Source organism: Schistocerca americana, chromosome X, assembly GCF_021461395.2.
Source record: "Schistocerca americana isolate TAMUIC-IGC-003095 chromosome X, iqSchAmer2.1, whole genome shotgun sequence".
Taxonomy (NCBI): domain Eukaryota; kingdom Metazoa; phylum Arthropoda; class Insecta; order Orthoptera; family Acrididae; genus Schistocerca; species Schistocerca americana.
Window position 1 is genome coordinate 807484919 of NC_060130.1, and position 15412 is coordinate 807500330.

General features: G+C 43.9%; 1 protein-coding gene across 1 annotated transcript in view; it reads left to right on the plus strand.

The window, feature by feature from the left end:
- Positions 1-15412, plus strand: part of LOC124556770 (homeobox even-skipped homolog protein 2) — an 85008-nt gene that overhangs the window by 55973 nt on the left and 13623 nt on the right. Inside the window, exon 2 of the mRNA XM_047130779.1 lies at positions 4985-5178. Within this exon, the coding sequence (XP_046986735.1) occupies positions 4996-5178 (183 nt within the window). The 5' untranslated portion in view covers positions 4985-4995. The remainder of the gene's footprint in view (positions 1-4984; positions 5179-15412) is intronic.

Below are 15412 nucleotides of genomic sequence, written 5' to 3' on the forward strand. Positions count from 1 at the left end.
AAATCATGTGCACAGGTTTTGGGGACAGAAAAGGAGTATTGCTTTTGTAATTTCTGCCTCGTAATGGGACAATCAATGCAGCAGCTTACTGTAAGACATTGCACAATCTGCGCCATTCAATTCTGAACAAAAGACGTGGCAAGTTGAGCAAGGGCATCGTTTTGATGCAAGACAATGCCCGTCCGTATGTGGCGAATCAGACCAGAGATCTCATCACATCTTTTCGATGGGAAACTCTAGATCATCCTCCGCGCAGCCCCGAACTTGCGCCCAGTGACTACCACATTTTCCTGCGCTTGAAGAAACACCTGGGCGTCAGCGTCTTCAAGACGGTGACGAAGTCAAAATAGTGGTGATGCAGTGGTTAACAAGTCAGGCGGCAGACTTCTATGAGGAGGGTATTCAAAAACTGGTACAACGTTATGACAAGTGCCTCAATATTGACGGAAAAGTAGATTAAGGTACGGGCTTTCATGTAAAATAAAATTATTGAGATATCTTAGCACGTCTTTTTTTAATTTCAAAGCGGTACTTATTTAAAAAACACGCCTCGTATGATTTCCTGTCCTACCATCACACATCAAAATGACATACTGTACGACATTCAGTCTCAGAAGACAATACCCGCCCGGATAGCCGTGCGTGTTGAAGTGTCCCTTCCTGGACGGGGTGATGCGCCGGCCCCGCATCGAATCCCCCTGGCGGATTAACAACGAGGGACGGTGTGTCGGCCAGCCTGCATGATGTCTTTAGGCGGGTTCCCACATTCCATGTAGTTAACACTGGGTTGGTACCTAAGGCTCGACGTTTTTAAAACTTTCGCTCACTTTCACATGAGTGACACTAGACACAGGCAATTCCGGTACGCATATTCGGCCTCAGAGGGTTACGGGGGGAAGGAAATCCGACCACCCCTTACATTAGCCATGCTATATCCGTCTAATAACTACGCTAAACCCTGTGCCGATGCGGTACAAAGACACAAGAAGAAGTTGTTCCAGAAGACACTGCCAAAAACCACTCACAAAACAAAAAGTAGCCAAATTCAGGCGCCCACTCTAGAAGGGGAGAATATACAACAGAACACGGTTAAAATAATTTTTTATGTGTAGCCTCTCAGGAGATATTGTTCATCATCTGTCAGCCCGGAGACCTTAAATTCCCAATACGAATTCGCAGTCTGGAATTCGCTATCTTGAAGGAAAGATTGTCGGTGCCGAGGAAGGAAGGAAGATTAGGGTTTAACATCCCGTGATCAGCGTGGTCAACAGAAACGGAGCACAAGATGGGAAGGATGAGGAAGGAAACTGGCCGTGCCTTTCCACAGAAATTACCCTGATATTTGCTACTAGCGATTTAAAGACATAATGGAAAAACTAAATCTGGATAGTCGGACACTTGTGCTAACGACTGCACAACCTCTATCGGCCGGTGCTGTGACATAACGCCCGATTTTCTCTAATTTTGCGCTGGTGGTCATTACGCGATATATATTGAAACTAAATTTTTAGATGGAACCCATATGTGAAGCATAATATCTTTCTTGTAAAGTCTGCTATACAAGTTTGTCACGCATTTCTCTGATACTCTCGAGCTAACTACAAAAATCCTTAAATCTTTACCATTTCTTTCCTGAAACCTACATAGTAAAGCAATCAGAACGATGAAGGATACTGAAGATTTGTTCAGTGAGGTAGTTGTATACTACCGCTTTGCGAGATGAGCTACACTTTCGAAGGATTATTGCAATGGTTCTTAGGCTGACATCTGGCTTTTCCACGGGTAAATGTATCCTGGAAGATTTCTGATAGTAACGCCGGAATGTCCGTCGTTGGCGAAAGGTAAAATCAAAACTCCATTTTTACATGCCAGGGTTTCTCTTATTACTTCCTTTGTTTGTAGTGGATTGATTCGTGTTAACACGAATAGAAGTAAACATTTTTGCCAAACATTCTTCTTTATTACCTATAAGAGCTAATGCTAATTTTAGCTAATTTTATAAACAGTAAGACATATAGTTATTGATATATTACATTCGTACAACCTGGCTGCCTCGAAAAGATTGCCATGCAGAATAAGGTGCTGTCAAAGGCGTTTCTGCAGTCTCAACAGTCATCGAACAAACGACTGTTTCACGGGGAAAGCCAATTATTTAACTTTTGTCCTTCTCCTTAAGGACTCGGTAAACACTTCCGTTTGTAATTATGAGCTGCACTGTTTATCATAAGATCGAGGGATACAGCGAGTTGTCTATCGTCCTGGAATCCTTCACGTTTGTAAGGTGATTAAGGACTGGTAATTATATTTCCCTGCTGACGTGTATTTACAAGAAGCAAACAAGAGTAGACTGTAACTACAATGTTCCCTGCCGTAGGTGTACTACTTAATCAAGTCAGCTGCTCTCCGAAGCTTTTAGTACCAACTCTCCCAACACCGATAACTCTAATTATTTTGGGTCGCCAGCCTCGCTATAAAAGAAGCACCCCTTGAGACACGGGGAATTACTGTAATGAGAAATCAGTGACCCATCTGACAGTCGCGACCCATCGTCCGTCCATAAGGGTCGTCGAACCGTAGGGAAACCAAGCCAGAAATACAGACACTATATACGAGGCTAGCCTAGAATCACACAAAGATTACTGCGGACACCGAGAAAGGAATGACGGCACATAGGACATTTAACACTTACAGGTGGAGAGATTAACTGTTACTTGCACGAGGTTTCTATTCACATCCTTTAATATTCATTTACATCCTTTTACGCATTGGAAAGCAAGGTCTCCTCTAGTCTCTGTAGTCATATGGTCTAATAAACGCTCCTTCTTTACACTACGGCAAATAAAGTTTAGACTAGCCTGTGTTACAACTTTAGACACTTCCTGTCCACCCTGACATGAAACAACAAAAAGTTTTTTTACGGGATTTCGTAAGGGACGAAGTCAACAGTGGGCTGTCAGTTATGACGATACGGATGTAAAGACAACACAACACCCAGTCTCCGAGCGGATAAACTCTCCTAGCCGACGGAAACCGAACCCGGGCCCCTTTGTTTGACAGTCCGCCGCGCTGACAGTGCTGCTACAGGGGCGGATGCTACAGAAAGCTTACTATGGCGATTTATTTCACAGTGAGTGCTGCGCCTCTCCGTTCTCCGCCGGTCCTTGCTGAACTGCCCTTGCGTCCTCCATACTGTATCCAACCCCTCATGCAGCTAGTCTTTTCGCTTCTGTACTCTGCTACTTTTGGCCTTTGGCGTCTTATGGCAGGCTGTCCCATAAACAACCTCAGCGACGAGCTATCATTAGTCACTCTGTCCCCTGCTACCTCCACTGCGCCGGCTGGGGTGGCGAGCGGTTCTAGGCGCTACAGTCTGGAACCGCGCGACCTCTACGGTCGCAGGTTCGAATATTGCCTCGGGCATGGACGTGTGTAATGTCCTTAGGTTAGTTAGGTTTAAATAGTTCTAAGTTCTAGGGGACTGATGACCTCAGAAGTTAAGTCCCATAGTGCTCAGAGCCATTTGAACCATTTTTGAACCTCCACTGCCTCTCATGCTCCTTGCAGAAGAATTTTCGGTATAACGGAGGCCAATCACAGCTGCTAGTGTCCAAGGGAAAGCGATACTTGGCAGCCACCGACACACCTCCATTCTGGGGTTTGCCAAACATCCTCGGAGTTCCCAGAACTGACATGGTTCCACAGCGACTCCAGGGGTCGCAAGGAGTCTTCAAAGCATTTTCGAGAACGGGACAAATTCTGTGTGTCTAGCGTTCGCAGGGCTCTCCGTCACCGAGGGAGCTGCCAGTCACCCTCCTCAACAACGGAAACCGCCATCCAGACAATCATTCTCCTCGCAGCCGAAACAGCAAAAAAAGAAGGCAGATTGGGTTTAACGTCCCGTTGATATCGAAGTCATTAAAGACGAAGCATAAACTCGGGTGGCGTCAAGTATGGGGAAGGACATCAGTCGTGCCCTTTCAAAGAACCATCCCATTTGCCTGGAGCGATTTAGGGAACTCACAGAAAACCTTCATATATCGAGCTTAACCTTATCTGCAGACTGTAGTCCCACTAAATGAGCTTCTAGGCGCTACAGTCTGGAACCGCGCGACTGTCTTAGAGAGCGATGTAAATCTCGTAGAAATGTAGATCATGGATTCAGCCAAGAACGGAAGCTGACCTGTAACCATACTATGATTAACCTATTTCTGCAGAAGCTTCGTGCGCTTCAGTCGAGTCAGTTAAAACAACCACTTCACTCCGTCTAAAGGCCATAAGTGGCCCATCGGGACCACCCGACCGCCGTGTCATCCTCAGAGGAGGATGCGGATAGGAGGGGCACGGGGTCAGCACATCGCTCTCCCGGTCGTTATGATGGTATTCTTGACCGAAGCCGCTACTATTCGGTCGAGTGGCTCCTCAATTAGTATCACGAGGCTGAGTGCACCTCGAAAAATGGCAACAGTGCATGGCGGCCTGGATAGTCACCGATCCAAGTGCCGACCACGCCCGACAGCGCAACTTCGGTGATCTCACGGGAACCGTTCAGTTAAAACAACACATGCAGTAATCTCAATCAGTAATGTATTGTCTCACATGGTGAGGTTGATTAATGTATGTTTGTTGGCAATCAATTATTTTACTGTGAACAGAATGAACTGAGCATTTGTTCCGTTGACTGGGAGCGTAAAATTATAATTGTGCGGATGACCTGCATTCAAACCCAGATCCCCACCTGTCACTGTCGGTACACTGCCAGCTGCACCATTCGCACGCTTCACGGACTAGTTCAGAACATCAGTTTATCACTAGCTCTTCTCCGACCCCTTCAGAGGCTTTCTCACTGAACTGTGAGGGTTGTATACTACAAATGTTTCCTACGCTTCATTGGAAGAAGTATTAATGAGCGTTCAGTGGCACTATGATAGGACAATTGAAGTAGTAGTTGTGGGGACAGCAGCGAACACAAGTCTTCTGATCGCAGAGACTCCGGCTATGTCGACGGGCAGCACGGCGACGAGCAGCGGGAACGACCAGAGCATCCGGCGCTACCGGACCGCCTTCACCCGCGAGCAGCTGGCGCGGCTCGAGAAGGAGTTCTACAAGGAGAACTACGTGTCCAGGCCACGCCGCTGCGAGCTCGCCTCACAGCTCAACTTACCAGAGTCCACTATCAAGGTAATTTACCTTCCCTGCACTTTTATTTCTATCAAGCGCATGCTCTGAGCTGTGTTCAGGTGCTATCCGGCCGCCCTGGAATAACACTGCCGTGATTTTACTACATCACGCGATGGCCAGAATGCTTGCTTCAACGACACACTGTAAATCACATTCCCCCAATCTCCTCTACATGATATATTGTTCCTTTTATAAGGATTTTTCCGTCGACGAAAACCTGAACACTGATGACACTAATTTTTGTGTAATAGTAGGAACAACGGCAGGACGTAGTAGGAACATTCGTTCGAGCACCTCCCACGACGGAGTACATCCGATCAGGAAATCCAGGGTGAATTCTCGTCCTGCTTATTTTCAGTGACGATATCGAAAGTAATAAGTATGTACTGATTTTATCAAAGATTTCACTGGACGTTTCTCGATTTTTCTCTGACCTACTAAACGCTTTAATGGCTACCGAACGGTACGTGAAGGTTTTGGAACATGATTTCATCCCCATTATCCAAAGTGACCCTAATTTCAACAATACACTACTGGTCATTAAAATTGCTACAACACGAAGATGACGTGCTACAGACGTGAAATTTAACCGACAGGAAGAAGATGCTGTGATATGCAAATGATTAGCTTTTCAGAGCATTCACACAAGGTTGGCGCCGGTGGCGACACCTACAACGTGCTGACATGAGGAAAGTTTCCAACCGATTTTTCATACACAAACGTCAGTTGACCGGCGTTGCCTGGTGAAACGTTGTTGTGATGCCTCGTGTAAAGATAAAGGTCGGATTGTAGCCTATGGCGATTGCGATTTATCGAATAGCGACATTGCTGCTCGCGTTGGTCGATATCCGATGACTGTTAGCAGAATATGGAATCGGTGGGTTCAGGAGGGTAATACGGAACCCCGTGCTGGATCCCAACGGCCTCGTATCACTAGCAGTCGAGATAACAGGCATCTTATCCGCACGGCTGTAACGGATCGTACAGCCACGTCTCGATCCCTGGGTCAACAGATGGCGACGTTCGAAAGACAACAACCATCTGCCCGAACAGTTCGAAGCCATTTGCAGCAGCATGGACTATCAGCTCGGAGACCATCGCTGCGGTTACCCTTGACGCTGCATCACAGACAGGAGCGCCCGCGATGGTGTACTCAACGACGAACCTGGGTGCAAGCATGACAAAACGTCATTTTTTCGGATGAATCTAGGTTCTGTTTACAGCATCATGATGGTCGCATTCGTGTTCGGCGACATCGCGGTGAGCGCACGTTGGAAGCGTGTATTCGTCATCGCCATACTGGCGTATCACCTGGCGTGACGGTATGAGGTGCCATTGGTTACACGTCTCGGTCACCTCTTGTTCGCATTGACGGCACTTTGAACAGTGGACGTTACATTTCAGATGTGTTACGACCTGTGGCTCTACCACTCATTCGATCCCTGCGAAACAGCACGACCGCATGTTGCAGGTCCTGTACGGGCCTTTTTTGGATACAGAAAATGTTCGACTGCTGCCCTGGCCAGTACATTCTCCAGATCTCTCACCAATTGAAAACGTCTGGTCAATGGTGGCCGAGCAACTGGCTCGTCTCAAAACGCCAGTCACTACTCTTGATGAACTGTGGTATCGTGTTGAAGCTGCATGGGCAGCTGTACCTGTACACGCCATCCAAGCTCTGTTTGACTCAATGCCCAGGCGTATCAAGGCCGTTATTACGGCCAGAGGTAGTTGTTGTGGGTACAGATTTCTCAGGGTCTATGCACCCAAACTGCGTGAAAATTTAATCACATGTCAGTTCTAGTATAATATATTTGTCCAATGAATACCCGTTTATCACCTGCATTTCTTCTTGGTGTAGCAATTTTAATGGTCAGTAGTGTATATGGTTCACGGAAGATGGAGCTCGACGCCATTGAAGCAGGAGAGTGTTTGATGTTCTGCAGGAGCAGTTTGGGGCTCGCATTCTGGCTCTTGGGTACCCAGAGGCCACTGGCATGGTCCTTGATTGGCCGCCATATTCTCCGAATCTGAACACACGCGACTCTTATGTGGGGATATACACTCCTGGAAATGGAAAAAGGAACACATTGACACCGGTGTGTCAGACCCACCATACTTGCTCCGGACACGGCGAGAGGGCTGTACAAGCAATGATCACACGCACGGCAGAGCGGACACACCAGGAACCGCGGTGTTGGCCGTCGAATGGCGCTAGCTGCGCAGCATTTGTGCACCGCCGCCGTCAGTGTCAGCCAGTTTGCCGTGGCATACGGAGCTCCATCGCAGTCTTTAACACTGGTAGCATGCCGTGACAGCGTGGACGTGAACCGTATGTGCAGTTGACGGACTTTGAGCGAGGGCGTATAGTGGGCATGCGGGAGACTGGGTGGACGTACCGCCGAATTGCTCAACACGTGGGGCATGAGGTCTCCACAGTACATCGATGTTGTCGCCAGTGGTCGGCGGAAGGTGCACGTGCCCGTCGACCTGGGACCGGACCGCAGCGACGCACGGATGCACGCCAAGACCGTAGGATCCTACGCAGTGCCGTAGGGGACCGCACCGCCACTTCCCAGCAAATTAGGGACACTGTTGCTCCTGGGGTATCGGCGAGGACCATTCGCAACCGTCTCCATGAAGCTGGGCTACGGTCCCGCACACCGTTAGGCCGTCTTCCGCTCACGCCCCAACATCGTGCAGCCCGCCTCCAGTGGTGTCGCGACAGGCGTGAATGGAGGGACGAATGGAGACGTGTCGTCTTCAGCGATGAGAGTCGCTTCTGCCTTGGTGCCAATGATGGTCGTATGCGTGTTTGGCGCCGTGCAGGTGAGCGCCACAATCAGGACTGTATACGACCGAGGCACACAGGGCCAACACCCGGCATCATGGTGTGGGGAGCGATCTCCTACACTGGCCGTACACCACTGGTGATCGTCGAGGGGACACTGAATAGTGCAGGGTACATCCAAACCGTCATCGAACCCATCGTTCTACCATTCCTAGACCGGCAAGGGAACTTGCTGTTCCAACAGGACAATGCACGTCCGCATGTATCCCGAGCCACCCAACGTGCTCTAGAAGGTGTAAGTCAACTACCCTGGCCAGCAAGATCTCCGGATCTGTCCCCCATGGAGCATGTTTGGGACTGGATGAAGCGTCGTCTCACGCGGTCTGCACGTCCAGCACGAACGCTGGTCCAACTGAGGCGCCAGGTGGAAATGGCATGGCAAGCCGTTCCACAGGACTACATCCAGCATCTCTACGATCGTCTCCATGGGAGAATAGCAGCCTGCATTGCTGCGAAAGGTGGATATACACTGTACTAGTGCCGACATTGTGCATGCTCTGTTGCCTGTGTCTATGTGCCTGTGGTTCTGTCAGTGTGATCATGTGATGTATCTGACCCCAGGAATGTGTCAATAAAGTTTCCCCTTCCTGGGACAATGAATTCACGGTGTTCTTATTTCAATTTCCAGGAGTGTATTAAAAACAAAGTGTACAGCAATAACACCAAAACCATTTCTGAGCTGAAAACAGCCATTCAGGAGGGCATAGACACCATCGATGTTCCAACACTTCAGCGGGTCATGCAGAACTTCGCTATTCCTCTGCGACACATCATCGCCAATGATGACAGGCATATTAAACATGTCCTAACCTAAATACGAATATCTGTAGTGACGTGCACGCCATAGTTTGCTTCTCATTTACGTTTTTTTCACATAGTTCAATAATCGTCACCATGTACACATAATTTAATGGCCTAATACATGATGTTTCAGTAAGAATGCTGTGATATCGGAAAGTCTTATTTTAAGGGAATTATCTTGTAATAGTAACAGTGTTGATGGGTAAAGCAACTTCACGACAGAAACTAAAGACTAAAACTGCAGTCACCTGTGTCGCGTGATGAATATTCCGCATATGATTTTTAGTTAGGATCAAATGCCACATTAATAACTCAGCACAGCCTGGTTCTTGTATTTCATGGAAATCGTGTAATTTCATAAAATCTGCTGCATTTATCCGTCTTTGCTCCACTCATCAGTATATTTACTATACAATCCGGTGGTTTACTTCAGCGCTAGAACCGTTGACCTAATGTTTTCTTTGCTAAAAGAACTTCTAGAATGAAGACTTTTTGTGTACTAAATGGTACAGTAATGCTATTTAGAGTGTTATTTGATAATAATAGAGAACATTTATGCTTGAGCTGGGCAATGCCGAAACGGTCACAAGTGAGAGACCAAGTAGTGAGCAAGGCCTAGCCGAACGATGGGGAACTATTTTGTCCTCTATTCTCGCAATGAATAATGAAGCTGTCGTTCAATATCCTGAATGTGATTCGTAGAGTTTCCATTTGACCACACAACAGACTCAAAAATTGGATTTTTTTTTCTACAGATGCTGGTTGTCTAAAGCATTTAGGTAGAAGATATCAATGAGTTCCTGCCGCAGATGAATTCTGAGATACGTTGTAGGTATTATAATAATTTATTTTTGAGGTTTTATACAAATTGTGAAAGTGAACGTCATCCGAATTCGCGCTCTACCATGATAGACTTCACATTTTTCAATACAAAGAACAGTTTCCGTTGTCTCTTGAAGGATTTCCAACCGGAAGACTCACGAAGTTCTGTCAACGAGTACTGCATGAATTTCCTGTTCGGGTGGTGTTTCATCGAAGCAAAATTAATTACTGCTGGTAACTTCTGATAGGAACTAAAGTAAGAGGAAGGAGAGTCGAAATAAAGCTCCCCTTGGACGGTAAATGTTCTTTCTAAACTAGTCAACTTTCACGGTGGTGGAGTGAAGTGAAGTGTATAACGGTAGCCTGGGACGCACCACTTGTCTGTAGAAGAAAGGCAGGGGGCGAAAAGTGAAATAAAACCGCACGGACCGAGCTTCCGAAAGGTTCAAAGGGATGCCGCCCTGTTCTCTTCCAGTATCTCTCTCTCTCTCTCTCTCTCTCTCTCCCTCTCTCTCCGTCTGTGTGTGTGTGTGTGTGTGTGTGTTAATGTTGTTATTTTTGTTTGATGGCTCTTAAAGGATTTTACAACCCGCGAACTCAGCTGGCACAATTAGCATCGCCGTGATAAAAGTTTCGGTGTGCCTGCTGCCCCTACTGCCATCATTACACAATAACTGGACAATCGCTCACACAAACGTACGCGCCCACGCACACACACACACACACACACACACACACACACACACACACAAAACACGAGATTGCCGCTCTGCCATTATATTATAAAATGTTATCCGAAAAAGTAGCTTTTATTGGCCGTAGAAGACAACCTTTTAGACAGCTGTTGTCGGTGTTTTACGCCGTGTATGCGGCAGCCGAGAAAAGTGATAATTGTTTTATGGTAACAGGTTACAACAAGAAGTAAAACGCTTGAGCAAGAAGCCATTCAGAGCCTCCTGTGATGAGTGTGGGTATTAATTGAATGCTACTTCACGATCCCGACTCAGTGACGAAACTTGCACCGTAAGCTCCGACAGGTTACGTATCTCGCGTTATAACACTCCTAACAACAGCAATGAAGCATCTGCCCTAATTTTAGCTTTAAGTCATCTATCAGTTCCAGCAGATATTTCCAACACTTTTTCCAGTATAAGTATTTATGTTCTCATTGCTGTGAAAATTAAGTGCGCAAAAGTAAAATTATCTACAAACACTTGGAAATTATTTTCATGGTAAACAGAACAGAATAGCAGAAGCTTGTATTACAAAGCGTTTACAAGGTTCGTGATTACCAATAGATGGCGTAGATATTGTGTAAATCATTCCATTCCGTTAACTCTTACAGACGGATAACGAAAGTAGTCAACTACCATATTGGAATTTTAACCTGTTCCCACGCTTGCACAAAAATAATAATGAATTGAAGAGGGTCCACCTATTTGCCAGTCACAATTATTGTTTTGCTTTAATACCCAAAGATGGTTCACCACAACTGTGGCATCCTCAGAGGATTTTATCTCCTTTTATTGTTCCTGAAATACGTATGTACCCTACACAAATTATGTATGTATACAGAAATACATGAATAAATCTCTGTGTATATATTTCAGGAACAATAAAAGGGAAGACCCATTGAGGATGTCATAATTGTGGTGAAACGTATTTGGGTATTGAAGCAGAACCATAATTGATTACTAGAAAAAAGGCGAACTCTCTTTAATTCATTATGAAAGTAGTCAACGTTATTCTGTTTTTGTAACTGCGCCACTAGCAGATATCAGTAAATCTCTGTTATTAACTAATTCTCAAGTATATGCTAGTAATTGATTTTAATGTTTGTTCCTTTCCTGTAGCCCATCTGGAAATATTACGAGCTCGGGTTTTCTGTTGTTAGAAGGAAAGCTATATTGCATTACAGACACTTGTCTGTTTCTTTCAACTCATAAATCCAGAAGCTTTTAAACATCTCTTTAAGAAAAGGAAAGAAAACTAGGGTGTAGCGTCCCGTCAAGGAAGATGTTATTAGAGACTAAGGGCAGATTCGGATTAGGGGGAGAATGGAGAAGGAAATTAGACGTATGTTTTTAAAGGAACGATCCTGGAATTCGGGCTAAGCGATTTAGGAAAACCGAGGAGAGCCTGCATCTGGATGAGGATTTGAATAAACGTTCTGCCGGATAGCCTCATAAAGAGGATCTGTGTATTCCACGATACCTTCGACTTCCATTTGCATCCTTTACAATTATAGATACGTGTCTTCAGGTCTGTAGATTGGAATGTAAGCCTATTAAATACGTTCTTGTTATGGGAAAAATATCTAGCATGTGCTTTATTAATCACTAATTCAGTAAGACATTTATCAGTCAGTTACTTCCGTTATGTAAGAAATATCATCAGAAATTCGGCGTGTTCCTAACAAAGAGCATACGAATCTAGGTGTGATTCTGATCGAAATAGATATCAGAAAAAAAACAGCGTTACGTGTTGCCTATGTATTCAGCAGCCAACAACTAATTTGAGTATTGTATGATTTAATTTTTAAAATTTTCTTGTTTTATATATAAGTTTTGTGTAGCAAGTACTGAGAAGAGAATATGATTGTCATTGAAACCGGTCAGTTCAGTCGGTTGTGAATCCACGTCTGTAAATGTGCTACTTCCTTTGCAGTAAACTTGTTTGTCTGTACCGTTATCGCATGAGTTCCTCTAAACAACCTAACTCAAACCATCAATATTGTTGTAAGATGCCATACAAAACCTGTACACGATTTACAGACTTTGACACCTTTTGGGAACAAATGCATAAAATGTAAACACCATTTTCAAATTACAGAAAAGGACGATCAGAATAATAACCAAAAGCGGTAATGGAGTCCATTGTAAAGATCTGTTCAAAACGCTGGGGATTTTAACTACACTGTGCGAGTACATTTACCAACCACTTGCACACATAAAAAAACATTGATAATTATTGCAAAAACAGCTCTGTCCATGGCCGTGTAACAAGAACTAGAGTGAACTTTAATAAAACTGTACGATAAATTGTCCAAGGAGATTAAAGACATTACTAAAACAAACTTACTTAAAACGACAATTAAAAAGAACCTGTTAAACAATACAGTCTATACATTGAAAGATTGCTTACACAACACAGAGTAGGAGCTTGGTAAAAAATTTAAGACATATAAGTAGTAACAGCGTTAATAAAACATCTGTCATTTCACATGACAGTTTCACAGCATGTTTATTCCTTCCTATTTTTCTTATATGGAGAAACGTACTTCCATAGCTACGCAATGTGTAATACCAATACTTTATCCTCTTTCTGGGCTATATATCTCAGTTGTTATAGAGAGATGCTGACTCAGTTTTTCAGACTAGCAAATGAGAAGTTCCGTTACTCAAAATGGAAACCAGAGATCGTCGCTATAGTCCTGAAATCAGCCGATAGTGCAGTGTAACATTATGAAGCAATGTGCGTATAGAGCGTACAGTGACAGGGAATCAGAAATGAATATGCAGTGTTACACTAGCCTTTTGCATTATTAAATAACTTCTTTGTAAAACAGTATTGTACTCTAGGGACAAACCGAGTGACGTAGGATGGTTTGAAACATACTAGCGCTGTGTTCGGGAAATTTGGGACTTTAGCTTTTATCCAGAAAATGCGATTTACGTTTTACGTGGTTTCACTAAATTTCACCACACAAATACCGGGATGATTCCTACTATAAGGCTACGGCAAACTTCCGATTCCATTCTTGTCAAATTAGATCTGTATGTATATAAATGCCTATATATAAGAATTATGTTATTTTTACTGCTCTTGAATTGAAATACCAAGACATTCCCAATATCCTTGTAAACCTGATATACAAATGAATAAAATTACTACTACTACTACTACTATTGCTACTAATACACTTAAAATTTTCGATTATTAAATAATTACTCCATTTTCCCAATACACCTAATTTACTTTCAGACTCTTCTTTCGAGTATAGTTGAGGTAGATTGCTTCTTGAATATTTGCTTATTGAATATTACATTTTAATTCTAAACATTTAGATTATATTTTTGAGTCATGCTGTTGTCTTTCTAATGTGTAATCTACAATTGCTGATAAACCTGGCAATTTCATATTTGATCAGCGAGTCTTGACGTTGCTGCATCTCCCATCTCATCTCTGCTAGTTTTCGTTGTAGTTCTGAGATTTATTTCGATTTTCCACGTTTTAGTGCCATTAAATAATGTAAACAGCTGAAACTATTAACAAGCACGTGCCTTGGGCTATTATTGAACTCATCTTTACAGAGCCAAGATTATGAATGGAAAGATTGTACATAACGACGAATGAAAGGTCCATCCTCCAGCGCAGTACGGGTTGATGAATGCTCCTCTCACATCAAATGTTTGCCGCTCGCCATTCGAACTTGGATCTTTACTTTAGCAGACTACGCTTTGCCGTTATGTCGCTAAGTGCCTCCGAGTTGGCTGTGCTTGGTGTTCAGCCAGCAAATTTAATTTTCAGAATTTGGTCGACAAGGGCGCCTATGCTCTAACCTAAATTCGAAACATTTTCACAGAATGGGGACAGTAGTAATTTCCAACTTGGATCTGTATGTCCAATGAGTACGTTAAGCGTAGCAGCCCTTTGATGTTTCCAGAAAAAATAAGTTATATGCACCTACTTTTTGTACTTACTCAAAACGAAACAAACATTGCAATACGTAAATACTTATCAGGCATCGTTTCCATGCAGTTTCACAACCAAAGTGCACTCCTAGGATGGTACTAAGTCGGTGTAGTCCATACAAAAGTGTAATTATGGTACTCAAGAAAAGCAAATGGTAGTACTTCGAAGAAAGGCAATCTTTGTTCTCAAGAAACTTTGGTGGATAAATTTAGAGGACTTGTTCTCGAGGTATATGATACATTTCTCATACATATCATAAAATTAGCAGGACAACAAATAGCTAATGTTGGTACGAGGTATTTTCTGTTATACGGTGCATAGTCGCTGGCAGCGCCTCCAAGCTTCAATGTGCCAGAGACTTTTTCTTATGTAGAAATAACACACCATCCCCACGAACGAAAAGTTAAATGAGAAACCTTTTCCACTTAAATCTTACTTGGAACCACAATGTGGATTGGTGTAGTCACCAGCGTTCATTGAGCAGGAAACAGTTATCTCTCAAGAATACTGAATGTTCACTTCCTTAGGTATTCTCTGAAACAAAGCTTTCCGAATAATATAAGGTGCTGATAAAAATACGTCCCCAACGCAGACATCAGAGCACAATTGGGGTAATCATTTATGTATTCCCTCATTCTAGAAAAGCCAGTAAAATTTTACGAAAAATCACAAATTTCGTCCCATAACTTTATCAGAACTTCAGTTACTTTTTTTAAAAAGGCGAAATTTGATCCACGCATGACTTTCGAGGGAATAAAACAAACTTACACACGTCACTAGCAGTTACACGCCTAGTACAGTTTGAAGTTCGACGCACACAGCTCAGTAAGGCTTCAAAATAACTTATGCTTTATGAGTTCGGTCATCAATATCATTATCGCATATGTTGTGTATAAGATTAACTTGTAATATTGCTAGTAAAGTACGAACGATGGACAGCTGGTCATGTTTCTAACTAAATTAGCTGTGTCGCTGCTCTCTTCGTAGTGTTTGTTCGAGCGAGGTAGCACAGTGGACTCGCATCCGGGAGGACGAAGACTCAAATGTCTGCCCGACTGTCCTGCT